The sequence below is a fragment of the Paraphaeosphaeria sporulosa genome (assembly GCF_001642045.1).
Source record: "Paraphaeosphaeria sporulosa strain AP3s5-JAC2a unplaced genomic scaffold CC84scaffold_9, whole genome shotgun sequence".
Classification (NCBI taxonomy): Eukaryota; Fungi; Ascomycota; class Dothideomycetes; order Pleosporales; family Didymosphaeriaceae; genus Paraphaeosphaeria; species Paraphaeosphaeria sporulosa.
Genome location: NW_017253368.1, coordinates 34,266 through 60,357, shown reverse-complemented (window position 1 = coordinate 60,357; position 26,092 = coordinate 34,266). Strand labels below are relative to the sequence as shown.

The window sequence follows — 26,092 nt, the reverse complement described above, 5'->3', positions numbered from 1 at the left end:
GAACCCACCGATCTGTTCCTGTGCCGACCATCTCACTGCCAATCGCGCGTCCGTAAAAGCACTCGCTCACACCATGCAGCCTTGTCCAGTGAGATCCAACGCCGCGCCTGACGTGACGCTCGGTGCGGCTGCGCTTGGTATCGGACGCCTCCGCGATGGGGAATTGCGATGAGTCCTTGCAAGCCAAGTATATAATGCGTGTACCCTATTTGGTGTTGAGGACATTGCACAGCAGCAGCTTCGCACCGCATCCAGCAAGCCACCTTACAACACTGACATCCACGAGATCGAGTGATTGCATTCGCAAACCATCCTTTTCAACGAACAGCTCGTTACACTCGACTACCCGCTTCTTCGTGCCTGCACATCATGCCTGCCGCACCCAAGTCTTTTGTCGGCGCTCTCGCCACCTTCATCAGTAAGTTCCGAACTCAAACGAATCATGGCATGCGTCCTGACCAACGTCTAGTCGGCTCTTTCACATACACCGCTTACGTCGCCCGATATGAAGGCAACCAGATAGATGCCGCACGAACCCGCTGGCAAGACCAGATGAGGAGAGGCAACGCAGCAATGTCAGGAGGTGTGTCATTGCTTGAGCCGACGAAGTAATCGATTGGAGACCGCGGTTGGAGAAGAGGTGACCTGGACCCAAGGGTCACCACATATTTAGCATCTGGGCGTTCAAGGAGTTGTCTGCATACGAAATCCAGCTTGGCTGAGATATCATGCAGGGCGTTTGGATTTATCTTTGGTACTTCGGAATGAATACCTACTTGAATCAAGTTTGCATAACCACAATACGCTTTTGAATAATGCATTGCAGTTCCAAGGCCGCGTTCACTTTCTACCCGTCATCTTCTTTTCAATGCAAGTCCTTCGCGCATAGCGAAAGAGCAGTATCTTGATTTCGCCATCGCGACAAAAAAGAAAGAAAAGATGCATGTACCGTGCCATGGTCACCAACAGCGCGTCACATACCTACAACATACATGATACATAATGTGAAGCCAGAGGCAACAAGTACTTCTTCCAAAACACAGGCTGGAAACCAGAACGCATGCGCGGCAAATGGCAATGCTGCGACAGGCCATCTCCGGAGCCATCTTTACCACCACGACCCACCAGATGGAACAAAACAACACCCACAATGGCAAAAAGAATCTCTCCCTCGGGGAATCGAACCCCGGTCTCCCGCGCTCGTAATCTTGCGATGACAAGCGGAAATCATGACCACTAGACCAAGGAAGACGTTATTTGATGAAGACCACTTCAAATTTTTAATATCTATACGCACAATAAGAAAGGAGCAAATGTTCAAGACTAAAACCAATCTCCTGTTGCATTTTGACTCGCCATTCCCGAGATAAATGGGTGTTGTGGTGGTACTGGTGGGTCTCCGTGCCGCGGACCGCTGCGAAAGCGAGGCGACGCTACGAGGTTTGCGATTGGATGGAGAGTATAACCTGCAGCAGCCCTCATCCACGAGACTTTGCTGCTAAACCAGGGTTAACCAGACATCTAGACCGCTTACTATGTTATACACGTGAACACCGGATGCAATAAGCTGCGTCAATAGTCCGATTTTTGATAGCTAGTCTGCCGTAACTCGAGCTACTTCACGCACCTAGAAGCTTCATGTGATCCATTGTCGTCGGTATCCGTGATTGCGAGAGTATTTGCGTGGGACGCAACCTTCTGACTACCTACCCCCCGAGCTTGACTGCAAGAGTTGACATGCTCGTCTGGACGAAGCTTTCACTTCAGACTACCACATAACTACGTGTGCACGTAGCACGAAAGACAGGTTTACAATGTTAATTTGTATCAAGTAGTATGCGTAAATGCCCAAATGTGCTTATCCAAAATGCGTGCTCATAACACCTCAAACATCCAGAAACGCCCAAATCATGCAACCGTTGGTATCATGCACAAAACAAGTCCTAAATCCAAAACTTATGCCGTGTACTCCCGCCTAAAGACTGCCGGAAACTATGCCCGCAGTCAAATCTTCCAATTGAAGCCTGACACCGCTATCAGCGCCAAAATCGATGCGATGACGAGGAGCAACATGACCACAATGATCGTTGCCACGGCTTTCTCCACTGTAAACCTCACATCGTCGGATTGTGCCCGCTCCATTGCTGCCTCCTCATCTCGTATTGTGGACTCAGAGTACCTTGGCATGTGATGAGCAAGCGTCTCGCGGAAGGCGTCGCGCACCGCAATCTGATATGGTGGTGGTGCCTCGGTAGGGTATGGGTAGAGCTGTGCAAGTGGGACATCCTCGTCGTTGGGAGCTCGGGGCGCATCGGTGTAAGGTGTGTAGAAGACTTGGATCTCTGCTTGCCGAAGGCGCGCATTCGCCCTCTCGGCCGGGGAGTGGTATCGTTGGGGGGAGGGAGCAGTGTCAACCGGTACGGGTGTGGGCGAGACGGCAGAGGGCTCATCGCGGTATGGCTCCAAGTCGTTGAGGAGCTCTGTAGGCGTGTCTAAGGGTAGCGAAGGAAGTGGTTTCGCAGGCTGGTCGCGACTGCACGACAGCATCGAGCTTCTCGAGGACGATGGTGAATCCCGGTAGGGTTCCTGCGCTGTGGCCTAGTCTACGTCAGCGACTGCACGTATGATGATTCATGGCGAAGCGGTCGCTTACCTCCATGTTTCCTGTTGTTCCTTCTCGAGTTTCCCCAAAAGCTCTGCTGCGATGTGTGACTATGAATGCTGTCTGGGAATCCTATGATGCGTACGGTGGAGCGTGACGGGGCAGTAGAACGCTAGGTCAGCAGCCGTCAGACGGACGGAAGAGCGTCGGGCACAAAGGTCAGAAGTGAGGTAAAGAAGGCAGCAGCCATGAGCGCGCCTGGCGCTTGAAACGGCGCAGCATAGTAATACCAGTGCGAAGTAGGTAGGGGCCACCCACGCATCGAGCTTGATGGTCTGCGCTGCAGGTGACGGAGCGATGCATGCGGAAGCGACTCGCCTGGACCGCTCCCTGTTCCGAGCGTTGTGATGAACCACCACTTAACACTCATACCGTGTTGCATCACCATGGCGGATGTACGTTGTGCTACCCATCAATTCCCGCATTTACATACGACGGATGTCGAAGAGAGTGCCGTCCGGCATCTGTGTTCTTCCAAGGCCACAACAACGGTGGTAAGAAGGAAGCGCCCCCACATTAGCCACCAGCCGGCCCGGGATGCCAGGCAGTGCACAGCAGTGCCTCAGAGTGAGCGGCTCGCTTGTTTCAGGTCGAAAATAGGACAAATCCCGACATTTCAAAGCATCGAAGGTGCCTGGGAAGGGACATGTGCTTCTGCTAACGACCGTTGCTGTTGCTATGGTTTGTTGATTAGAAGTGTCGCTGCAGGTCTCCGCACGTTACATTGCACAGGCAACGTTCTACTGAAGGTGGCACGCCGTCGATGTTCCACTACGCGCAAGCGAGTTGCGCGTCTGAGGAAGCTGGAATGCCGAATGTTAGCAATTGACGATTGGGGTCATTAATGCACGTTCCTCCTTGCGACAGAGGCAGAACGGTGCATGGTGAGACGAGACGCTACTTATGGTTTAGGTATTGTGAGTCGCTCGGAACAGTGCTTGCACGTCCAATTGTTTGGTCTTTTTATGATGTCCCCTCCACAACAGCTGAAAGGTGTGTTCACATAGGAAAGGTACGCTGTCGCCTTTTAACACTACAGGCGGGCCAAGATCTGTTGAAAAGAGGATTTAGATCCTTTAAGAGCACACGTGAGGCTAATCAGGGTCTGTACTAATTATCGACCGCGTAACTCTTGCACGTGAATACCTACGGTATGTGGTCTGTTATCGACCTTTGTGGTTGCCATGATGAGAAGTCATGCTGCAGATCTGCGCACGGTACATCGCACCAGCAATGTTCAAGTGAATCCCTACGATTTTGAATAAGCAACAGCTCTCCTGTCAGTTCTGAAGCTCCGTTTGGTGCAAATCCTAACTGACACAAAACCCTCTCGTCGATACTGATATCACACATTCTATTACGCGTGGGAAAGTTCGATGGCGGCTGTGGGTCGACGTGCAGGTGATCTGCCTTGCCAATGATCTGTTTTACATATTTCGATGGCAGTCCATCGAAGCTGAGCTGCATGGACAATCATTTGAGGCGGCGGTGAATCCGCTTCGGTGGAGTTCATAATACACCATGAACACATGTTAGATACGAATGAAGATGGGAGAGGTCAATTCGTTGCCAGAGAATCGAGACTGGATCTCGAAGATCGAGTGGACTGCCTGAGACAAATTGCAGTACCTGACCTTGCTTCTTGCATGTCTTCATGCTTGCTACCTCAAGGAAACTTTTGAGGCGGGGAAGAGAATTGACTTGAGAGTTGAGCCTCTTAGGTCCAGAGAATTCTGCCTTCTACTTGTCCTCCTCGTCTGCGGGCTCGACGGTTTGGACAACACCCGAGTCCTCCTGCTTCCAGAGAGGCGACGACGAAAGCTAGCACCACTGCTATCACCGCGCCTCATGGTGCGCATGCGCTTCGCGGGGTTCGCGACCCCTCACCCACTGATTCGCCATTGTCGTCTTCCTCGTCATATCCTCCACGAGCTCGTTTCTTCTTGCTCCTTGTCTTGTCCGGTGACGGGTCTTTGAAGTGCGAGACTTGCTTTGACCCGGGCCATGGCCCTGCTGGTTGCGCGAGCTGAGGCGGTGCTCTCGCTGCGTCTCAAACACCCGTGCTGCTTGGTGCGTACGTCGAGGAAGCTATTTATAGTTTAGGTATTGCGAGTCACCCAGAGCAGTGCAAAGAGGCTGATACAAAAAACTGGAGTTTAGCACCCTCATCTTGTAAGGCCTCAACATATAAACTGGTCACGGAAATGATATCCAATAGTCAAACCTCACATTTCATAACCACAAATTTGGATTCCTTGTAATGTATCGGTCCTTTTCATATATCTATAGTTTGGGTATGACAAGTCGCTTGAAACAGTGCAAAGTGGCTGATTTGAAAACCAGAATTTAGCACGCGTTATCTGGTAGGCACTTAATGCATATAACAGTCCTAAACCTGTTGTATGATAGTACCCGAAATTTTGTGACCACAAAGTCCAGCTTTTACTGTCACCCACCGTGGTGGCGTTGCAGGTCTATCATACAATTTCCCATGATGCACCCTCCACACCTGCAGATGAAAGAAAAGAAGCGCATGAAGGAATGTCTGATATCAGTATCGACAAAAATATACCTGTGTGCAAGGAGAACAGGAAGATGCGCCTGCATATTCGCCCTAGCCAAGCTGCACCGCTTTATACACTTCGCTGATTCTGGCACAGCACAAACACCAAATCAGCCCCCGTCCCCGCATCCCCACAGCCATACACCGGCTCCGGAATGCCCAGTTTCTGGTTCGGCTGATCAACATAGTACGCCTTGGTCGGACAATACGAGTTCCCCGAACAAGTAACTCTATCGCACTTCCTCTCATTCGGCGAGTAGATTTCCAGCCCAGCAACATGCCCCGGGCAGTTGCTTGCGTCCTGGCCCTTCGCGCAGTCAACGAAAGAGATGTCGTAGTACATGACGTTGTTTGAGATCGCGTATTCAAACTGCGAGTGGTGCCCACCGATGAGTTGAAGTGTCCGGCTGACTTTGAGGGTGACGCCGCAGCCGTTGCAGGACGTCCTTATCGGCTCGGTGTACCTGCTGCGAGCGTTGATTTTGATGGCTCTGCTACTGCCCTGGTTGTTGGTCAGACGGCACCGACGTATACGGCGGTGCTTGTGCTTATACTGACCTGACCGTCCACACTCCACACGTACATGTCTCGGCTGCAGCGGTTTGCTACAGTGAGTTTGCCCAAGGCAGCCACCAGGGCGACTTGCGCCGTGAAGAGAAAGAGGCAGAGGTTGAAGAACATCTTTTTAAGGAGTGTGATGAAAAATGAGTGTGCTGCTTGTTGGTAAGGACTGTTGTTCAAAGGAAGGGGATGATCTTGCTGCCAAGTGCTGTTGCCGCGGGCGAAAAATAGTAAAAGTACAAGGAGAATGGACGCAATGAATGTGAGATTTAAACCAAAGCAAGGACGGCGCTTCAACCAAGGCGTTGAATATCATCTCCACAGCCTGGGCCTGGGGCGCTCTTCACCAACGTGTTGGTACCACCACGCCATTTGTTCAAAGTAAGCCACGTGCAGAGTGTCTTTGTCCATGAGTCTATGTCCCTGCAAGAGACTTAGCTCGTCTTTGTGCTTGCAAGCATCAATGCTTTTGTTCATGTGTTGTTGTCTGTGCTATGGTACCCTCATTAGATCGAGGTCCAGTGATACCTTCAGATTCACAGCCATAACATTTCAACTTGGCTGCGGTGCTGCAGGCTTTACACGTAAGCTGATATCTTTGGTTTCGAGGGAAATTGCTGTATGTTTTTGAGATGGAAGGCGCACCACTCACAATTAAGGCCTACCACGTCAGAGTGTGCGGCTGAAACGTAGGGCGTGTTTATGAAACCTACCCATCTCAGGAAGCGGCTATTCACCGTGAGGGTCGGGAAGATCCTCGCGACAGATAACAAAGCGATGCGTAAAGATACATGGTACACTATGTAGCAGTACAAAGGATGGTGGGCGCGACTCAAAGAAAGCGCATAGAGGGGAAGGTGAAGGCGAAGGCTTGCCAAGCCTCGTGCCATACGATTATTACAGACATGCAGAATAATCTTGCTTCCGAACGTCTGTAAACATTCAAGAATATCGTTCACAGCGAGGGCTGCCTGTTGAGGGCGCGTCGTAAGCTGCCTTCGTAAGACTGGCCCCACGGAGCAACGTCCAGGTCCTGGGAACGTTGATCATCAGACACGCATCGAAGTGTGGATTGTTGTATTGGTATCATCGTTGACATACATTACACTAGTCAAATCACGCTTGTACATGACGCTAAACGCCAAAGCGTCTGGCATGACTTTTTCAACCTTCCTTATGACGCCGGCTGTTGCTTCGCAGATACTCATCAAGCGGGCGCTATGCTCACTCATTTAGCAAAGCCAGAATGGTGAGCTGTGCTCGAGAGTGATATTGGCAATGCGCCGAATACAACTCAAACAGCTCAGAACGCATACAAGCCCCGCATATTCCAGATAGCTTCATCCACCATCTCACTAGTCCAATTGCCTTGCAACTGGCCGACAATGCTTTCCCGCTTATCTCGGCTCAAGACGAGAAAGCGTTCAACCAGATCACCATCGATCATGCTCTTGACAGGTGTGAAATAACTCCTATATGCAAGATGATCGCGCCCACTCAATGGCTTATCATCACCCCGCAATTGCAGTTCCAGTTGCTGAAACATCTTCTGCTGGCGACGGGACGAGAACGGAATGAGCGCGCCCAGGGTGCCTTGCAGACCAGCCCAGAAGATGACACGTTCACCACCTGAAATCAAATTCGTTCGCTGGACGGATGTGGGGATGTCGTTTGTGAAATAGTGCGCGACAAGATCAAGACGATTCGGTGCGCCGGCCAAGTAGGCTTTGTCTTGTGTCAAGTTGAGTCCGTCGGGAGATTCGTCCGCAGCTTCTGATACCTTGGTAGGACATCGCACAATCCAGATGTTGCCAAACTTGTCGCCACCTACGGTGGTTTCGTAGTCTAGCATTTCGGCGCAAGTAGTATGCCGAGCAACAGTATCATCGGCGAAGGAGATGAGGCGGTTTGGATGGACTTGGTCTTTGTGTACAACATAGGTCACCGATTGTGTCTGATCAGAGACGACAATTCGGCTTCCTTGTGTCTTTAGGCCGGTGATGCGAGTTGAAACGGCGTTGGGCTGCATCGCCTTGCGCAGCAGTGAGCGCATACCGCAGTCGTAAAGAGCCAAGTCTGAACCGATACCAGCAACTAGCTTGCCTTTGAAAGCTAGGAGCGCTAGAGGAGGTTGAGACACTTCTGTCTCGTGCACAAACTCCAGCTGCCTTCCATCTGGAGAGACTTTGAAGAGCTGGATTGAGGCGGACGTGTAATGGTATGGTGTAAAGCGTAGATCTTTGGCCGTTCCAACACACAGATACATATCGTTGTCACCCCGGCTCTCGAAATAGGTGAGGGCGACACTGACTGCTGATTTGTTGTCTTTTAGTTCTAGCGACTGTAAGACCTTCTTCTCGGTGACTGGGTCGATGATCTGGATGCAGGAAGCCCATTGGCCTTGGGCTTTGGGGTATCCAAATTTTGTCGGATCTAGCTCATCGCCGTAGGTATGGCCGTTCGTCAAGGCCTCCTCTCCGTCAGTCTCCATCTTTACGGCACCGTTCGACTGGGCTTGATCAATGAGGGTCTGACGGATGCCGGCACCGATCGTGTTGTGCTCGCTTTCGATCACGTAGAAAAGGCCTTGATCGGGGTAAGACACGAACTTCCGCGGAGTATAGCGAAGCGATATGGGTTCGTATGTTGTGTTGTCGAGTAAGTCGTTGAACGTAAAGATTCTAGCCATGCGTCAGCGAAGTCGAGCAACTTGACCAGGAGATAATAGAAAGTTTGATGCTATATCAGTAGGAACAATTGGATATGTTGCGTATAACCCTCATCATATTCAGGGTAATAGATGTCATCATAAAGCAGGGGAAAGAAAGGAAGAGATTACGTACCGCAGTTCGTTGGCGTTCACGCATATTATGCCTTTGAACGCCGAGCCATCGAAATTCCACGCCGACTTGAACGGAATGTAGTTGAGGGGAGTCAATTGGAGAACTGAGGTCCGCGGGTGGGTATAAGCCAGCCATGGACGCGAGGTCATCGCCACCACTGCAGGCTCACCGGCAGCCGTGACGCGCGCAAACGTAATGGCTTCCGGACCAAGAAAACGTCTCCGTGTATCACCAATCTCACCAGTCATCTCGTCCAGCACCGAGCGGATATACACACCGCTCCGCAAGCCGATGTGCAAAAATTGACTGTAACCCCGTGGTGACTTGTCGCTCATATAGTTGATAGTCAGATCGCTGGGTGGCGAAGAGAGACCTTGCACGGAAATGCTTCGAAGAATGTTGCCTTCCACGTCAGGGGCGAGGTTGTATATCCGGACTGTCTGGTCACTGCAACCCACGGCCATGAAATTCGCGCGGATGCTACCCGCCGGCACCTCAGGAATGGCTATGCAGTTGATGGTCGAGTCCAAGACGATGTCGTCGTCTTCAGCCATGGCCAATGAGCCGTCTGAATCACACTCGAAGTACAGAATCTGCCCAGAGCTCAAAGCGATTGCGACTTGTCGGTTATTGGCTGCGCAAGCAACAATCGTTCGATGGGGCGGTGAATCCCAGTTGGTGATCTTGGGGTGATTTCCCTGAGCATCCCCTTGCTCGAATTGAAGGTTCCGTATATGCCGGATTCCCCTCGGGTGGATCTGGATGATGCAGTCTTCACCAAACTGCTGGACACCAAGAGTGCTTGATTCTTCGAAGAAGCCATGGTTCTGAGCCTGTTCGACATCTTCGCCAATCTTCAAGATCAGAGTTGAGCTGGCCATAGATAGGACGATGATTTGATCCTCAGTGTCCTCCACATTCATCTTCGTCGTCCAAACGCCGATGGCGTTAGCAGGTAGCGGTGATTCGATCAGATCGAGTACTTCTAATGCATTGCGGGTTGTTCCAAACGTGCCTCGTCCGCCTGTTCCGTTGATGGTGTAGATTTGCGGGGCGTCTTCAAGCGCCAGGTTAGCGACCTCCATATCCATGATGGGGTTCAAGCTTGGTAGAGCTTCGACGGGGGTCAAGTTGGTGAGTTCCCGTGGCTTGAAGAACGGAGGGGCGTATGAAGCCGTGGGATCAACCGGAAACTGGGTGCTCTCGAAAATGGGGTCCTCTGTGTCATCACCAAGCGACTCGAGCTCGTAGATGGTGCGATCACCAGACTCGCAAGCGAGATAAACGAATCCCGCACGCAAGATACAAATGCTGGTGGCGATCGGAAGAGTATCGAAGTACTTGATCTTGATCTTCTCAACGGCCCCATTGTCGTGAGTGATGTTCAGCTTGAAGACATCTCCATCGTCCGTCTGCAGCAAGTAGAAGAAGTCGCCGCCCTTGAGCATGTACAAAGTGCCCGTCACGATAACGCGCTTGCGATTGGGATCTTCGGTCGCACCTTCTCGACGTGGTATCGCCAGTCGGTGCATCTGTGCCTTGTTGTTGAAGATGCGGTGGTATGTGATGTTGTCCTCACCGCAGCAGAGCACTCCACTGGGCGCATTCTGGCCGCCAGGGACGCGGAACAGCGCGTGCGCAGTGCGATCGACAGGCTCGGACCACTTGCGGACGATGTGGTTCAGACCCAGGTCCAGCTCGTAGTAGACCAGCTCCTTCTGCAGCTCCTGGACTGCCTCTCCAGTGGGGTCTGTTTCGGCCGAGGAGAAATCGAGCTCAAGGGCAGCGAACATGGGGTTGTCATAGCCGACATCCAAGCCAATGAGGCAATAGACCAGCGTCTGTGGCTTGTGGGCCTCGAGTGGAGACGAGATGGCGATGTCCGTCTGTCCGCTGCGGGTGAGGATGTAGACCAGCTTGTTCTTTTCGACGGAGGCAATCATGATGGCGCGCCCTTTGGGGTCGACGGCGAGATACTCGCCCGGGACCACGCGACGGATGCCCGACTTGCCAAACGTCTCGTAATGGACCGTCTTGAACTGCTGGTGCGGCTCATGTTCGTATTCGAAGGTGACGAGGCGGCCCGAGTCAGTCGTGATGACTATAAGGTCTGGGGTCGTCAGCGCATGCACTCCACACCGCAGATGGATTCCTACAGGCAGGGCGGGCGTCTGCCCATGGTGTTCGCAGCGTGGGCTGTGCCTTGGAATATCACTATCGAATGTTTGCGCGTGAAAAGAGGGCGCACGTACCTTTGCTGCCGCCAGCCAGGCGGAACTTGGAGATGCGGCGGATGATGCCAAAGACGTCCTGCGAGTAGATCTCCTGGAAGCCCTTCTGCCGCCGCGAGACCTCGACGAGGGACAGGCGCGAGCCGCTAGCGGTCAGAATCTGCTGCCGCTGGTTGCCCATGAAGTCGCCGGTGATGGCGTCCTGCGTCGCCGACGGCTGCTTGACCGTCAGCGCGTACAGCGACATGGTCGAGAAGCTCGTCATGGCGGCGGAGGCGGGCGCGGGCCCAGGCGGCGCGACGGCGTGTCGAGCGCAGCGGGCGAGCTGGGCGTGCGGCCAGCACCCGGGAGCGGATGGGGAGCGCGGGCGGAGGGGGCGGCGCGCGGCAGTGGGGGTTCGCGCGCAGGCAGACGGAGGGAGGGCAGCTGCGCGGCGTCTGGGAGAAGCGTTGCAGCGAGCGGCTGCGGGCGTGCAGATATTCTGGCGCGGCGCGGAGGCTGGAACAACCCGCCTCCGCGCCGGCCAATGGCGCGCAGGGCCCCGCCAAAAAGTGAGAATCAGTTTCGCAGCAGCGCGCCGAGCAGTGCGGTGCCGCCAGCACGCAACAGCACAGCAGGCCACCATGAAGCGCAAACTCGGCGCCCTCGAAAAGGTCGATGCCGACCTCACGAGCCTGCAGTACAAGGTCCGCCGCGACCCGCAGTCGTACTATGAGGACCACCAGCAGCAGTACATGCAGTACCAGACCCTGCGCGACCTGCTGCTGCAGAACCCGGCCACGAGCGACGACACGGGCATTGTGCGCCTCAACGACCTGGTCGACTTTGTCGCCCACACGGCCGACTGCTACCCAAAGGCCGCCGCCCCGTTTGCCGACGACCTGATCCAGATGCTCTCGCTGCACCACGACGAGCTGCAGGCCGATCTGCGCGACAAGATGGTCAGCAGCCTGGTGCTGCTGCGCAACAAGGACCTCATCGACTCGGCCACGCTGCTCAACACGCTGTTCCCCATCCTCGTGTCGACCCACAGCAAGTCGCTGCGCGCGCTGCTGTTCCAGAAGATCATATCCGACCTCCGCTCCTCCAACGTCAAGGCCACCAACCACCGCCTCAACCGCACCATCCAGACCGTCCTCTTCAACCTGCTCACGTCGGACCGCGAGTCGACAAAGGGCCTGTGGGCCGTCAAGATCACCCGCGAACTGTGGAAGAGGCAGATATGGGCCGATGCGCGCGCTGTCGACATCATGAAGGAAGCATGTCTGTCGGAAAACGAAAAGGTCATTGTCGGCGGCGTGCGTTTCTTCCTCGGCGGCGACAAGGAGCGCGAGGAGGCCGCCGACGAGAGCAGCGACGACGAAATCGACATGCGGACGCTGCGCCACCAGGCCGGCATCAACAAGAAGACGAAGAAGAAGGCCCGGGAGCTCAAGCAAGCCGCCGCGAATGTAAAGAGAAAGGAACGCAAGAAGAACGCCCCGCACCCGCTCAACTTCTCCGCCCTGCACCTCCTCCACGATCCTCAAGGCTTCGCCGAAACCCTCTTCTCCAAGCACGTACAAAACTCCAAATCGAAGCTGTCGCTCGAATCCAAGCTCGTCGTCCTTCAACTGGTTTCACGCCTGGTCGGCCTGCACAAGCTCACCGTCATATCGCTCTACTCTTACCTGCTCAAATTCCTCACTCCGCGCCAAAACTCGGTCACGTCGTTCCTTGCCATCCTTGCACAAGCGACACATAATCTGGTACCTCCTGATGTCCTTGAGCCCCTCATTCAGAAGATTGCAAACGAGTTCGTCAGCGAAGCATCTGCTTCTGAAGTAGCCGCCGCTGGTCTGAACGCCATTCGCGAGGTCTGCGCACGTCAACCCCTCGCAATGAGCGACACGCTGTTGCAAGACCTTGTCATGTACCGCAAGAGTAAGGATAAGGGCGTGCAAATGGCCGCCCGTGGGCTCCTTTCACTGTACCGCGAAGTCGGCGCCGAGCTGCTCAAGAAGCGAGACAGAGGTAAAGACGCCACTATTGCCCTCATTTCCGGCGGTGTGAAAGAGCAGCGTTTCGGTGAAGAAGCAATAGGCGAAATTCAAGGCATCGACCTTTTGGAACAATGGAAGGCGGAAGAGCGCCGCAAACGCCGCGAGGCGGCTGGTCTCCCTGCCGACGCCGCTACCGACGAGGAGGAAGAAGACGAGGCTGAGAACTGGAACAACTGGGACGTGGAATCTGATGACAGTGACGATTCCGGCGGCTGGATCAATGTCGAATCTGATGGCGAAGACATCAATATCAGTGACAGCGAGGACGAGAAGGAAAACGGGCCTGCAGCAAAGAAAGCCAAGGTCGCGAATAGCGAGAATGGAAGCAAAGCCCAGAGCGAAGAACCCATCCAGAAGCAGATATCCAAGCTCCTGACATCCACTATCCTCACACCCGCAGATCTCAAGCAACTCCGCGCATTGCAGGAATCTGCAGCAGTCAAATCACAAATGCCTGGTGCTAAACGTGCAGCTCTGCTTGCAGCTCGCCACGCCGACGACGCCATCACCGCGGAGACCATCGAAGCCGCCGCCGCTATCGGCAAGAAGTCCACCAAGGAAGAGAAAGTGGCAATGGCCAAGGGCGACAGGGAAGAAAAGCACCAATCTACGACTGCAAAGCGCAAAGAGAAGAAGGAATCGGAAGGCAAGAGCACGACGAACAAGGAGAAGGCAAGGAAGAAGAATTTCTTGATGACGCTCGGAAAAGCAAAGGGTAAGAACAAGAGGAGTCTGGTGGATATCAAAAAGACGATGAAGGGTCACCTGGACAGGAGTAAGAGGGGTGGCAAGCGGGGAAATAAAGGCCATTAGTTCCTTTTGAATCGATACCCAAGTTATGCCTTAGACAAGCCAAGACGAGTACATGTACCTGACTAAAACGGCTTCCGTTTCGCACCGACTCCCAAAAATCTGGTAGCCGTGTTACTGAAGATCATCTCTCATTCTCTAAGGTTGTGGTGATATACGGTTGGCTTAAAGCAGTGAGAACGAACTAGGGAAGACATCAGGAGAAGTTGCGAGGTAAGTGTGACGTCATTTGGTCACAGTACATCGAACGTAAACAGCATTTGAAGTGGTGCCTATTTGACGAGATGAGAGGAAGACACAGACTATCATGGATGGAAGAACTCACAACTATTCTAACGGGAAAGAAAATACCGGATCCAAGCCAATACCTTGGAGAGTACAGAATGCAGTAGCAGAGCCTAGGGTAACTTATGCTACTATACCTGTTTATGTCATTTACCTGTTACTATATCCCCGGAGTTCATCCGAAACAGGACGCCTGCTGGAACTCGGCTTCCGGGAGGTTACATTGATCTCAGGGATCGCATTGCTTCCCCTCATTTTAGAGTGTGGAGTTGACCTCCAAAATTGTCCTAGATATAGTATGGTTTGTGCAGTATTACCGCCGGCAATTTGAACCTCAACAACGGGCGTCGGGCTATAGCCAAGGTTGTTTCCACAAGCTTCCTATCGCAGTCACTTGGAGCTAGATTGTACCATGCAATAAAGCATAACGCTGATTTGACATGCACGAAATCGAACGAGGGTTCTCATGAGGCGGAACAACTCACTAGCCTCGGCACGATGCACATGCCTTTTGCATCCAGTCAAGCTGGAAAAATTGGTAGACCAAGTGTGCAGAAAGAAAAGTATAAAGAAAAAGCGCTTTCGTCCGTGCAGACACGGCATTAATACGGGAACATTCAAATCGTCCACGATTTGAACAAGTCCTCTCCACTAGGACTGCACGCCAAAATGCGAACCTCAAGTGTTACCAAGACTATGCTCTCCTCGTGTCTGTCTGCTATCCTGCTCTCCGGGCTTGGTTCGGCTCAGGTATCAGGGCCATTTGAGCCGACATGGTCGTCGACTGACAAACACAACGCTTCCCCCGAGTGGTTCCGAGACGCCAAGTTTGGCGTCTACTGGCATTGGGGCGCTTTCACTACACCCCAATACAACAGTGAGTGGTACGGTCGTTACGTATATGAACCCACCGGCGACACAAGAGCGGAGCATACTCGACGATATGGACCTCCCGAGGTTTGGGGCTACGACCATTTCATCACAGGCGCGAATGACTTGAAGGGAAATTTTGTGCAATTTAATCCAGTTCTCGCTTCCAAGGGCGGCGTTTGGGACCCAGAGGAGTGGATTTCCGTTGTCAATGCTTCGGGGGCGAGATACGCTGGTCCCGTAGCAGAACACCACGACGGCTACTCGATGTGGGACAGCAAAGTCAATGAGTGGAATTCTGTAACTCATGGTCCTGGGATTGACCTTGTAAAGCTCTGGGAAGGATTGGTTCGCAAGAGCGGCATGAAGTTTCTCATCGCTATGCACCAAGCCTTCAACACCAATGGCTTCTATCAGTATGCACCGCTGCAGAACGACAGCAGCCTCCAAAAATTGTACGGCCAACTTGGTAAGAGCAGGTCCGACAAGCTATGGCTCGATAAGCAACTTGAGATACTCGATCATGTTCAGCCTGACATGATCTGGAACGACTTCTCTCTGGATAGTCCCGGATACTGCCAGGGCGCCCCATTTGCTTGCAGCATTGGAGAGCAACAGCGCCTTGATTTCCTTGCACACTACTTCAATCGCGGAGTCGAGTGGAACAAAGACGTTCTCACGACCTACAAGCATTTCGATTCCGGTTTCCGCAACACATCCGCCGTGGCCGACTTCGAACGTGGTGGGCCCGCCGATATCGTCCGTCCCTACTGGCTCACGGACGACGCCATCAGTGCATCTAGCTGGAGCTACACTGTTGGAATGCGGTACTACAGCTCTGTTCAGATGATCCACTCTCTGCTCGACCGCATTAGCAAGAACGGCAACATGCTGCTCAATATCTCGCCAACCGCGGCTGGACTTCTTCCCGAGGAGCAAAAGAAGGTCCTGTCTGACATTGGTGCCTACCTTGGCCGTTACGGCGAGGCCGTCTACGAGACTCGTGCATGGGACATATACGGCGAAGGTCCCAACAAAGCTGGCGGCGACTCCTTCACTGCTCCGCTTCAGGGCAATAGTTCGGATATCCGCTTTACGCGAAACAAAGCAAAGGATGTACTGTATGCCACTGTCCTCGGCTGGCCTGAGAGCTCTGCCATATCAATCGCCGCTCTGAGCTCAGACGCTGAGGTCGATTTGAGCTGCCTGACGTCCATAAAACTGCTTGGAAATTCAACCGGGCAGTACCTTGACGTTCCTGATTGGAAGCAAAACAATTCTTCTCTTACCATCCAGCTTCCACCAAAACCCGCTGATTCACCAGCATACGTTCTCAAGCTTACGTTTGACAACTCCATCCCTGTGCCTCAGATCCCTGGGGGATGCTCTCTCTTCACGGGCGACAGTGTCAACAGCCCTGGAATCTCTCTGCCGCAGGGTCGTTTCACGTCTGTGTTCTTTGAAGATGCTGGAATAAGGGTGGAGGATGTCAGACTTCTACGCGTCGGTGATGGTGTAATGGCCACGCTTCATGCTAGCCCTGATCTGAGCGGCGATTCTGTGGAATTGACAGCTGGAGAGCATAAAATTGAGGCGAATGCCTTTGGCTCTATTAGTATAAGCTCAGCATAAAACTTTTTCTTTGACATCGTTTTAATATCCACCTACATAGGACTACGAGGCTAGGCTTATACTTACTCCGGAAATATTGGCTATCAACTAGTTCTTTCTTAGCCAATCTTTCCATCTGCTACTTACATTGCTTTCTACAGCGGCTCACAACGAAGACTGGAATGTAGGTACACACCTAATCCTATTATTCCCCCTTTGTGTGACCAGTGTATTGGCTCAGTGATGAGATCGTAAGGTGCCGGAACCATATTTCTGGCGATGCTCTTCCCTCTTGTCTCTTCCAGGAGCTTTGCATTGGTTAAATTCAACCGACTGGGAGGGATTCCAAGTCAGGCTTCTCGGCGGGACGACAATCGTGGTCAGGGAGATATCAAGAGTCCCTTTGCCCGGATAGGATGTTTGACTTTCAACATCGGTCGAATTGTCCACCAGTACTAACCGCGCTGGAGTTTGGAGATCAGTGCTCCATATAGGAGAGCGCCTGGGAGTGTGCATTGACATTAGCCTGTGGGTTATATGCTAGCGAATTGGGCAAAACGCACAGATAATAACCTTCCTCTTCATAATGTACTTGGCTATCGTGGACTAGGCGTAACTGGGCTAGCTGACTTTTAGAGGCGTTCTTCTATTTAGGGCATCTTAGAACCATGGGAACTCGCTTTGAGTCGGCAAAGAAGGAGATGGCCGCGGCGCAGGGAGAATAGCACATGGGACTTTGCTGCAGAACATTTGAAGATAAAGAAGGCTAGGGTCGAGAAATGGTGTGAGATAGTCGCCATGGCGGCAGGCGAGGGGAGGAGCCTGCTGACCGATGTTCATGACAGAGCATATGAAGGGAGCAGAGAGGCCATAAATGTGTTAGAAGGGCGCAGCTTTGACGATTTCGGATCGGTAACATCAGGGAATGATTGGGACAACATGCAGTGGGAGAGTGCCATGTTCGACGAGATCTTGCAGGACATTTACACCGGAGCTGTCTTTAAGCCTGTCGATTGGAACACTGGCATGCTTGTCGATTCGTGATTTGTGAGCGGAACGCCAGGGTCGTACGTATCTTCTGCGCCTTCAAGTAATGCTTTCAATGTCGATATCAAGGTCCTGGCAGCGTCATGTATGGGGCGATACAATGCGAAGGGCCTAACCCTAACCTTATAGTTACGTAGAGGATTACTAGCTATTCTAATTATTCTATTTATTGTTCCTTGCGTATTTAACTAACTCTATACACATTAGAAAACACCGGACTGAGTCAATCTGGTGCTAAGACCACTCAATCTGAGACCAACACTGAATGATAGGTATATTGCCTAGTTCCTTGAGATCACATGCGTGCTGATGCAGGTATTGCGTAAGTCCCTTCCATAGTTCTTTAGGAACGCCATGCTTCCTCTCAAGGTAGGCTGTAACTTAAGAGCCTATAGCATTGAGAGCGTATCTGCATCTGCGACAGATGAGGGCTTAATTCTTAACATCTTCATATAGGCCGTAGCGCGCTAACAGGGTCAATGTAGAATCACAATCCATAACGACGGAGGAGAAATAAAATAGAATAAAAGGAAGCGGATGCGATACAGTGGATCATAGCAAAGGAATTGAGCTGGTGGTAGCAGCTCGCGATGAAACGAGGCATGCTCGCCGCGGCCCTGCACCGAAAACTACGGTAAGACATAACGTGTTGGATCAGTAAGCTGGCCAGATCAGTAAGCTGGCCACCCCACCAAGCCGCGCGCGACGCGTCCATCTGCATCAATTATGAAGCCGCAACAACGCTCTCTACAGCTTGCAAAAGAAGGCAGGATTGATCTTGCTATTGCCTCCTATCAATCTAATCCTACTCGATCGCTTCGCCGCCTTGCACTATCCTTTGATGTACCGCGATCGACCCTGCAGACGCGCCTCCATGATGTCAAGCCAAAACGCGAGATAGTATCAGTCAATCGAAAGTTATCCCCTAGCGAGGAGCAGTCTCTTGTTTAGTGGATCCTAGAGCTTGATCAATGAGGATTTCCACCCAAGATTATCGACGTACAACGGATGGCTGATCATCTACTCGCCGCGCGTGGCCAGGATCCTCCACCTCCGCCTGTAGGCCAGAAGTGGGCATCACGATTCATCAAGACTCAGCCAGAGCTGCAGACAAAGTGGGATAGGAAGCTACACAGTCAGCGCGCTCTATGTGAGGATCCTATCAAGATCTCTGCATGGTATACGCGCGTAGAGGAGACGCGCAGGACGTACGGCATACTAGATGAAGATACCTACAATTTCGACGAGACAGGATTCATGATGGGTGTAGGATCCTCCTCATCTAAGGTAGTGACTAGCATAGACACTGTGGGTAGAGCTGTACGCGTACAGCCAGGCAATAGAGGCTGGGTGACGACAATTGAGTGTATCTGCGCGTCTGGCTGGTCTATCCCACCCCTTATCATCCTATCTAGTAAGGTCCATCAATCTACCTGGTACAACGACCTACCTGCAGGCTGGAAGCTCGCAGTCAGCGACAATGGCTGGACGACAGATCAGCTAGGACTTACCTAGCTAGAGCACTTCAATCGGCATACAGAGTCTCGTACTATAGGCTCATAGAGGCTCCTTATCCTAGATGGCCATAGTAGTCATGCTACTCTAGAGTTCACTCAGTACTATGCAGAACACAGGATAGTTAGCCTCTATATGCCTGCGCACACGAGCCATCTACTACAGCCTCTAGATGTGAGCTGTTTCTCGCCACTTAAGGCTGCATATGGACGTGAGGTGACTGAGCTAGCACGACAAGGAGTCTTTCATATAGACAAGGAGGAGTTTCTATCTATCTATCCACGCGTACGCAGGATAGTCTTCATAGAGAAGAATATCTAGAGTAGTTTTCAAGTAACAGGACTTATCCCTCCCTGTCCAGATCGCGTTCTCTCGCACCTGACAGTAGTCAGGACCCCGTCACCACCAGGGGCAGCAGTAGATGCTGAGGCTATATGGACAGCTGAGACGCCTCATACTACTCAATAACTAGAGAAGCAGGCACGACTCCTACAGAATCGCCTTTAGAAGTCCTTATAGAGCCCTATAAGTGTTACTTTTGCCTAGCTTATTAAGGGTTATTAGCTTATAATGAACTCAGTAACGCTCCTTGTAGAAGAGAATAGGAGGCTATGGGTAACTAATTGTCGCTGGTGATAAAGGTAGGATAGGCGCAGACAGTATATTGCGACAAGAGGAGCTCTAGAAGCTGATTAGGGGCGAGCTCTAGCTGCTACAGCTCATCTAGCTCTCGCTAAGGCTGCTGATGCTGGATTGACGCCTGCACGCCAGCGCGCACCACCTACGTGCAGCAAGTGCCATGAGCAAGGACACAGAAGGACTCAGTGTAAGCAGCAATAGACTATCTATGTACAAAATCTCATAGAAAAATATCATGTTGTTGTAGAGATATCGCTGTTGAAGTGCTGCGCGGCTTGGTGGGGTGGCCAGCTTACTGATCTGGCCAGCTTACTGATCTGGCCAGCTTACTGATCCAACACGTTAAGCATCGTCGCCATAAGCGATGTTGCCCGGGTCGGAACCCCAGTCATCGTCATCGCTGTCATCGTAATTACCATGCAGGTCATTCTGTTGCGGCGTAGCCATAACACTGTGGTAAACACTTCGCAGCTTAGGAAGCGGGCGTTGCCGTCCACGCCAGGCCGCACTCCGAACTGTGCTCAAACAGAAGAAGAAGAGGAAGAACTGGCTATCATTATGAAACACGAAATCCTGGAGTTTTCAATTCTCCCAGCCGTTATTCTCGATGGACTTTAGGCAATTCCCTAATCGTTGGAGGCCCAAATTCAAAGCCTGCTCGTCCATGGCAAAGCTGATGCGGTACCAACCTAACTCTTCAGTACCAAAACTGCTTCCCTGAGAAACAACAACACCCGCCCCGAGAAAGCGCTTGAAAAGCTCCACTTCTTGATCGTGGTTTATGCCAGCCGCGGAGATCGCTGGTCGTGGTGCGGAATTCCCACGAAGATAGCGACGTAGGTCCACCCAGACGAAAACACCGGCGTGCCTACGTACAGCTGTCAAGCTGTTCAAACATATACAAACTTGCAGGATGTCCTTACACATGATCATAGTATGGAATCTTATGTTGGTCCAAAAAGGATCTTAGCATTGTGCAGTGTTTGCCCAGCACCTTGCGATTCTCTAGTTTGAAGTCGCCCAAGAATTGTTTGTCTTCAAGCACATCTGCCCATACGTCTTGGACGACATAAGGGACCCAACCGAAAACACTGGAGATGGATATGTCATTTCGGTCTGCCCAACATATGAATTTAGAAGAACGCAACATACCTTATGCTAGACACTGCGGCTATGAGGCCTTCATTCGTGGAGTGTAGCACGCCCAGTCGAAGCCCCGTGGCGCAAAAGTCCTTACTCATCCCATACATTACGTGTACCAAGTGACTGTCGATGCATTCATCAAGGCCTGCGCCTAATACCGACACGAATGGTGTTGCGTTGTTCGCATGTACATTATGGTAGACCGACAACGCGAATATCTCGTCGCTGATCAGGTGCAAGTTATTGCGGCCACAGAAACGTGCGATCTCCCTGATCGTCTCCGCAGGCTTTGAGGCATCAGTACATGCAACTTGTAACGAGACGTCGACACTCACGTAACATCTTCCTAGTGGATTATGGGGACTGCAATACCGTAAGTTCGAACAGCAAAATCTGCAGCTTGAAGAGTCATACTTGGATATCAGCACAGCCCGCACTGTTACGCCATCTTGAGTAGCCTGAAGCAGAGTCTTTTCCAACGCTTTCCTATTCATATCGGGATCAAAGACATCATTCAGGCCACGGTAACCTTCCACACTCTTGAAAGGTGCAGAGATGAGAACTCCACCAGCTCTTAAAGCGCTCATAGGCTTTAAACCTGTGTAGAAAGGAGCAGGAGTAATGATCCCTTCACCTTCATTGCAGATTGCCCACGTCAAGGCATCAATCACAGCTGCCACTCCAGGTAGAACGAGTAGCTCTTTTTGCAATATAGGCTTAGAGGGCCGGAATTCAGAGTTGAAAAATGGGACTAGCGCCTTCTTCAGGCGTGGCGATCCCCGTGGGCCTACTCCATAGTTCAGATGGTTGTTGGTATTGACCGCGGCCTGTATAGTATAGTTAGAGAATAATCATCCAAAACCTAGTATAATCTTACGTTCTTATTGGCACGCGCGGCTACTTGTTTGTGCAAAATGCTGTTTTCAGCTACACCTAGAAAGACCCTTCAAAACTTTAGCATGAGGTGTCTAGCGTATGGAGTGGAGCAGGGACAAGTTGGAAATCAAACCTACAAGCCGTCAGGATTATCAGTCGCCCATAGATTTGCCATCAGTCTCTCGACAGCATCCCAAGGTGAGTCCTGGACGGAATTATGTGCACCCCGCTGTGATAGGCTGAAATCGACGCAGCTCTGAGAAACCGGAGCGCTCATCGCATGTGTTTGGAATGGGTATACAGTCTATTATTGGTGATATGACTGTTCTTGTTTCAAGAAGCTTAGATTATGGAAGCCGTGAAATTGACTATAGTCGGTCGTGCTTCGTCAAGGGCGCCTCAGGTGATATACACAGTTAATGCCAAGGCGCTAGGTTAGATGAAGCTACTTGTGCTGATCACATCCACAGGCGAATAGCAAGTGTCTGATCGTATTGATAAGCAGTAGACGCAGTATGCCTTGACCTTGAAGGAATTAAATTGGGGCCTCGAACATTTACTTTGTTTTCTGGATTACCTTGTTCAAACATCCCTCGAGGTTATCACAACAGTACGGAAGGTTGAAAGGAAAATTGACGGACTATCTGTGTGTACATCTACGAGTAGGCTAGGATGATAGGTATGTTTAGGATGAATTTCAAATCACAACAAAGATTATTAGTACATGAGAAGCTCGAACGGCGATAGGAGAATGAGGAGCAGGGGAACAAAGGAATGTAAATATCAATAACAAAACAATCAATGATAGAATCATCTCTAGATGACTACATCTTTCACAAAAGCTTAGAGTGATTTCCGCTTATCAGATCACCAATGACTGCTCCTCAAAGGCCCCTCGCTTTCAGTGCCTGCATTAGGGTTTGTGCAAAGCTCGCAACATGATCAGCGCCTATCATAGTGTAATGCTCGCCGTCTACGGCATGAAATCTTGGTGGTTCATGAACAAAATCGGCCCATCGCCTCAAGTACTTATCTCGCCATGTCTCACGAGAGTCTGCGATTGCTTTCAATGGCGTGCAATAGAAGATGTCAAGGCTCTTCACCTGGCCAGATGGATAATAGTCGCTCGCCATTCGCTGGAGCCCAAACGCGACATTAACCCAACGAGCCAGAGAATCCGCTTCCAGCTTCAGCTCATCCCAGCGTGATTTGTCCGCCATGTTGTATACGATTTCAATAGCCTCGGTGGGTGACACCCCGCGATAGACCAGATCTGCCTCATATTGATCCGAAACATTTTCGGTAATGAGGCCCAGGAAGTGACTCAGATGCAGCAGGCAAACATTCCATTCTAGCGTACTTATACGTTGTTTGATATGTGGTGGTAAGTTGAGCGATCCGAGCAAGCCAACTTCGTTGCCATCGGCATTCAGCCGCTTTGAGATTTCGAATGCGAGCATTGTACCGTAGCTATAGCCTGCTAGAGCATAGGGACCGCGTGGTTGGCGTTGACAGATAGCCGCAGTATAGATATCAACAGTCTGCGTGATACTCTCGAAGCGTTGGTAAGGAGGCTCGAAGCCAGCTGCGCGCAAAGCGAAAACTGGTCGATCGTCTTGCGCAAGGCACTGAGCCAATCCGATGAAAACTAAGACCTCGCCTACACCAGGATGAATCATCCAGAGTGGTGTTTTCGATCCTTCGCCGCGGATAATGACGACTGGGTCGTAATCCTCGATGGTTGCTGGGTGATCAGAATCTGCCTTTGACTGCCTCAGGTAGGCGTCGATGTCAGCCGCCAGCGCCCTAAAATAAGGATTCTTCATGATGAGAATGACAGGCACATCGATTCCAAGCCGCTGCTTAATGTGATACTTGAGTTTGATAACGTGCATCGATGTGAATCCGATATCGAACAGAGACGTTTCAGGAGTGATGTCAAGAACGTCTGGATCTTCGCTTAGAGTTTCGGCAATACTGGCGATGAGAGCTGCTTCAATCAGGCTTGCTGGCTTTGATCCATTCATGTACATCTGCTTGGCTGCCCTGGATGCGCGTAGTATTGCCTCATGGTGAAAATCGACATCCGCAGCGAATTCACCGTCTTTAAACAGCCGTGACACTTTGAGCCTCGATATCTTCCCTAGGGTAGACACCGGAAGAAGTGGTATGGATTGCTCTCGCAGAGCAAACACCAATGGCCTACTCGCGGTGCGAACCACACAAGCTTGGGTAATCAGACGAGCAATGTCCATTATTTCCTGATCCCCAATAGGGAACTCCTTGGGAATGTAAGCAACCGTCATCTGCTCTGTATGCGATGCCTGGGTAGAGAAGACGACGAGGCGAGCGACGCGGTCGCCCAAGGCATTCTCCACAGCAGTTTGGACGTCGGCGGCGACAATCTTAATGCCATTGATGTTAATGACTTCTTTGGCGCGGCCCACCAAATTGAGGTTACCATTTGAGTCGATGAACCCCCGGTCGCCAGTTCGAAACCAATGGCCAGGCGCAAACGCCTGCTTTGTCGCAGTCTCGTCACGGTAGTAGCCCTTGAAGACAACCTTGCCACGAACCTCTAGGTCGCCCAACTCGCCGGATGCAGCTACCTGTCCTTTAGATGTAACAATACGCATTTCAATTCCAGGTATACATTGACCAAGAGATGCTACTGCGTAAACTTGAGAGACATCGTACTCGGGGCATTTGGTGTTAAAAATCGCCCCGGCACACGTCTCCGTCATTCCAAAACCAGCGGTGATAACATCGTGAGGACCTCCATGTTTCGAGAATAATTTGGATGCTGCGACACAAGTTTTGATGTCATTTGCCTCGCCTCCGGAGTTTACGCTGACCAGACTCGAGAGGTCCAGCTCTAGGCTCTGTTGAATTGACTCGAAAGTGGCGACCAACTTGGCCAAGAAGAAATTTGGAGCAAACGTCAGAGCAACCCGATGTCGACTGATTAGTTCTAAGAATGTTATAGGAGATGTCACGACATCAGCAGCGCTGACGTGGACTTGATCAACACCGAGCCATAATGCCTGTAGATGGATCTCAAGCAGGCCGGCGACATGATCTAGGCCGATCCAGTTCAAGAATGGACGGTCCCGAGGAAACACGCGTAGCGAAGCCTTTCCGGCAACTGCAGCCAGAACTTGTTCGTGTGTGAAGCAGACGGCCTTCGCGTTACCTGTACTTCCAGAGGTCAACATAAGCATCAGCAAATCTCCACCTGCTACGCCGTTCGTTTGATCATCATTCGTGCCATTCCTCGTAGAAAATGACTCGGAAGTACTTGTGGCGCCATTATTTTGGCCATCCCGATGGTTTTCAGCCTCATGGTCTTCGCCATTGGTACGCGGAATGTCGGCATGAGAGGATCCGTGTTCAAGGTTGTCAATCACGCTCTCGATGGAATGTAGATGTATATCGTGGCTGTTGCCAAACAAAGGCAGGAATTTCGATCTGGTGAAACATATCGGAGACTCCAGGAGAGTCGACAGGTTCTGAATGTGCCTGTGACGTTCCTCTTCAATGTTGCTGAAGGAGGACGAGAGGACTGGCAAACCGCCAGCCAACAGAACGGACCAAAACCACAGGATAACATCCCAATGATCGTCAAAGTGTAACAATATCGGATGCCCAATCCGGAATTGCTTGAGTCGTTGAATGGTGCAGCTAGTAATCTTGGCTACATTGAACAGGCTTGTGTAAGTAATTTCCTTGGGGATGCGGGTATTGCCGAATGAGTAGCAGAACAGGCGTCCTGGGTTCTCGGAATCTGCCCTGTCCTTCAGAACCTGTTGTATATTTTTCCACGGAGGCATGTTGTTGAGTTGATGCAATGTTAAAGTCAGCTAGAGATGCTCCACAAGATTGGTTTCCTTCTGCTGATCGTTAATGTTGAAGTTTGTCCCTCGAAAATATCGGCGTGAGACTTTCTCAATTAGTGCTGCATCCGGTCGTGGGATTGATTCTGCCCTTCTAGTCTGGCCATACGGCTGACAGGCTTGGGTAACGGGTGCTACAGCAATCAAGGTAAGAGGGTTACTGAACGCAACCGACTTGGCACATCTGGCGGTTGGCGGAAATTGTGAGATTGTTAGTAGTCACCCTTGACGTCTGTATCCATATTGCCGCGCCTGAACATGTGGGAGATCATGCATTAGCTCTTAGATCAGCCGCCGTTAGGAGGATTCAGGCCCGGGATACATGCTGGGTTCCACCTTGCACACCTATGAGCGCCATTCTCCGACATCCTGGATAGGTGGTACTGCCGACCGAATCCTTAGCGGGCATACTCGGTATCCCCCGAAACAACAAGACTTCCACCGTACGACGCATTTGCCTATTCGGTGTCCGAATGACCCATGCAACTACTTGCAGAATTG

General features: G+C 51.6%; 8 protein-coding genes and 1 non-coding gene across 9 annotated transcripts; 3 read left to right on the top strand and 6 right to left on the bottom strand.

Annotated features, from left to right (window-relative positions):
- The first annotated feature begins 247 nt into the window (after positions 1-247).
- On the top strand, positions 248-778 carry CC84DRAFT_1167077 (uncharacterized protein). Its single transcript, XM_018179114.1, has 2 exons — positions 248-418; positions 470-778. Exons 1-2 carry the CDS (start codon positions 370-372, stop codon positions 610-612), a joined length of 192 nt encoding a protein of 63 aa, XP_018032246.1. The 5' UTR covers positions 248-369; the 3' UTR covers positions 613-778.
- A 386-nt stretch (positions 779-1,164) lies between these two features.
- Positions 1,165-1,251, bottom strand: CC84DRAFT_t80. Its single transcript has one exon. It is a non-coding gene; the product is annotated as a tRNA-Asp (tRNA).
- Positions 1,252-1,743: 492 nt separating this feature from the next.
- Positions 1,744-2,834, bottom strand: CC84DRAFT_973467 (uncharacterized protein). Its single transcript, XM_018188016.1, has 2 exons — positions 2,654-2,834; positions 1,744-2,598 (listed from the first exon to the last, which is right to left on the bottom strand). Exons 1-2 carry the CDS (start codon positions 2,657-2,659, stop codon positions 2,005-2,007), a joined length of 600 nt encoding a protein of 199 aa, XP_018032245.1. The 5' UTR covers positions 2,660-2,834; the 3' UTR covers positions 1,744-2,004.
- Positions 2,835-5,295: 2,461 nt separating this feature from the next.
- Positions 5,296-5,906, bottom strand: CC84DRAFT_1098617 (uncharacterized protein; the record flags this gene model as incomplete). The annotated part of the gene is made up of 2 exons (XM_018174778.1): positions 5,296-5,727; positions 5,784-5,906. The coding sequence occupies 2 exons, from the start codon at positions 5,904-5,906 to the stop codon at positions 5,296-5,298; spliced, it is 555 nt and encodes a 184-aa protein (XP_018032244.1).
- Positions 5,907-6,847: 941 nt separating this feature from the next.
- CC84DRAFT_1151919 (uncharacterized protein) lies at positions 6,848-11,288 on the bottom strand. Its single transcript, XM_018176775.1, has 3 exons — positions 10,882-11,288; positions 8,630-10,739; positions 6,848-8,467 (listed from the first exon to the last, which is right to left on the bottom strand). The coding sequence occupies exons 1-3, from the start codon at positions 11,123-11,125 to the stop codon at positions 7,090-7,092; spliced, it is 3,732 nt and encodes a 1,243-aa protein (XP_018032243.1). The 5' UTR covers positions 11,126-11,288; the 3' UTR covers positions 6,848-7,089.
- Positions 11,289-11,455: 167 nt separating this feature from the next.
- On the top strand, positions 11,456-14,186 carry CC84DRAFT_1167072 (SDA1 family protein). The gene has a single exon (XM_018179113.1). The coding sequence runs from the start codon at positions 11,484-11,486 to the stop codon at positions 13,713-13,715; it is 2,232 nt and encodes a 743-aa protein (XP_018032242.1). The 5' UTR covers positions 11,456-11,483; the 3' UTR covers positions 13,716-14,186.
- A 311-nt stretch (positions 14,187-14,497) lies between these two features.
- Positions 14,498-16,607, top strand: CC84DRAFT_970909 (alpha-L-fucosidase). The gene has a single exon (XM_018188013.1). The coding sequence runs from the start codon at positions 14,667-14,669 to the stop codon at positions 16,497-16,499; it is 1,833 nt and encodes a 610-aa protein (XP_018032241.1). The 5' UTR covers positions 14,498-14,666; the 3' UTR covers positions 16,500-16,607.
- A 3,479-nt stretch (positions 16,608-20,086) lies between these two features.
- CC84DRAFT_1151909 (putative acc synthase) lies at positions 20,087-21,975 on the bottom strand (the record flags this gene model as incomplete). The annotated part of the gene is made up of 7 exons (XM_018176774.1): positions 20,087-20,547; positions 20,603-20,770; positions 20,832-21,109; positions 21,158-21,185; positions 21,237-21,649; positions 21,700-21,766; positions 21,836-21,975. 7 exons carry the CDS (start codon positions 21,973-21,975, stop codon positions 20,262-20,264), a joined length of 1,380 nt encoding a protein of 459 aa, XP_018032240.1. The 3' UTR covers positions 20,087-20,261.
- Positions 21,976-22,159: 184 nt separating this feature from the next.
- Positions 22,160-25,528, bottom strand: CC84DRAFT_1251756 (acyl-protein synthetase; the record flags this gene model as incomplete). Its single annotated transcript, XM_018184338.1, has 2 exons — positions 22,160-24,927; positions 24,997-25,528. 2 exons carry the CDS (start codon positions 25,526-25,528, stop codon positions 22,583-22,585), a joined length of 2,877 nt encoding a protein of 958 aa, XP_018032239.1. The 3' UTR covers positions 22,160-22,582.
- Positions 25,529-26,092: the final 564 nt, after the last annotated feature.

Bases quoted from the DNA above. Each gene is read 5' to 3' on its own strand.
- CC84DRAFT_970909 (XM_018188013.1), top strand. From the start codon at position 14,667: ATGCGAACCTCAAGTGTTACCAAGACTATGCTCTCCTCGTGTCTGTCT.
- CC84DRAFT_1167072 (XM_018179113.1), top strand. From the start codon at position 11,484: ATGAAGCGCAAACTCGGCGCCCTCGAAAAGGTCGATGCCGACCTCACG.
- CC84DRAFT_1151919 (XM_018176775.1), bottom strand. From the start codon at position 11,125: ATGACGAGCTTCTCGACCATGTCGCTGTACGCGCTGACGGTCAAGCAG. The intron at 10,740-10,881 runs GTACGTGCGCCC...TGACGACCCCAG, and splicing joins CCTGGCTGGCGGCAGCAAAG to ACCTTATAGTCATCACGACT. The intron at 8,468-8,629 runs GTACGTAATCTC...ACGCATGGCTAG, and splicing joins GTGAACGCCAACGAACTGCG to AATCTTTACGTTCAACGACT.
- CC84DRAFT_1167077 (XM_018179114.1), top strand. From the start codon at position 370: ATGCCTGCCGCACCCAAGTCTTTTGTCGGCGCTCTCGCCACCTTCATC. The intron at 419-469 runs GTAAGTTCCGAA...ACCAACGTCTAG, and splicing joins CGCTCTCGCCACCTTCATCA to TCGGCTCTTTCACATACACC.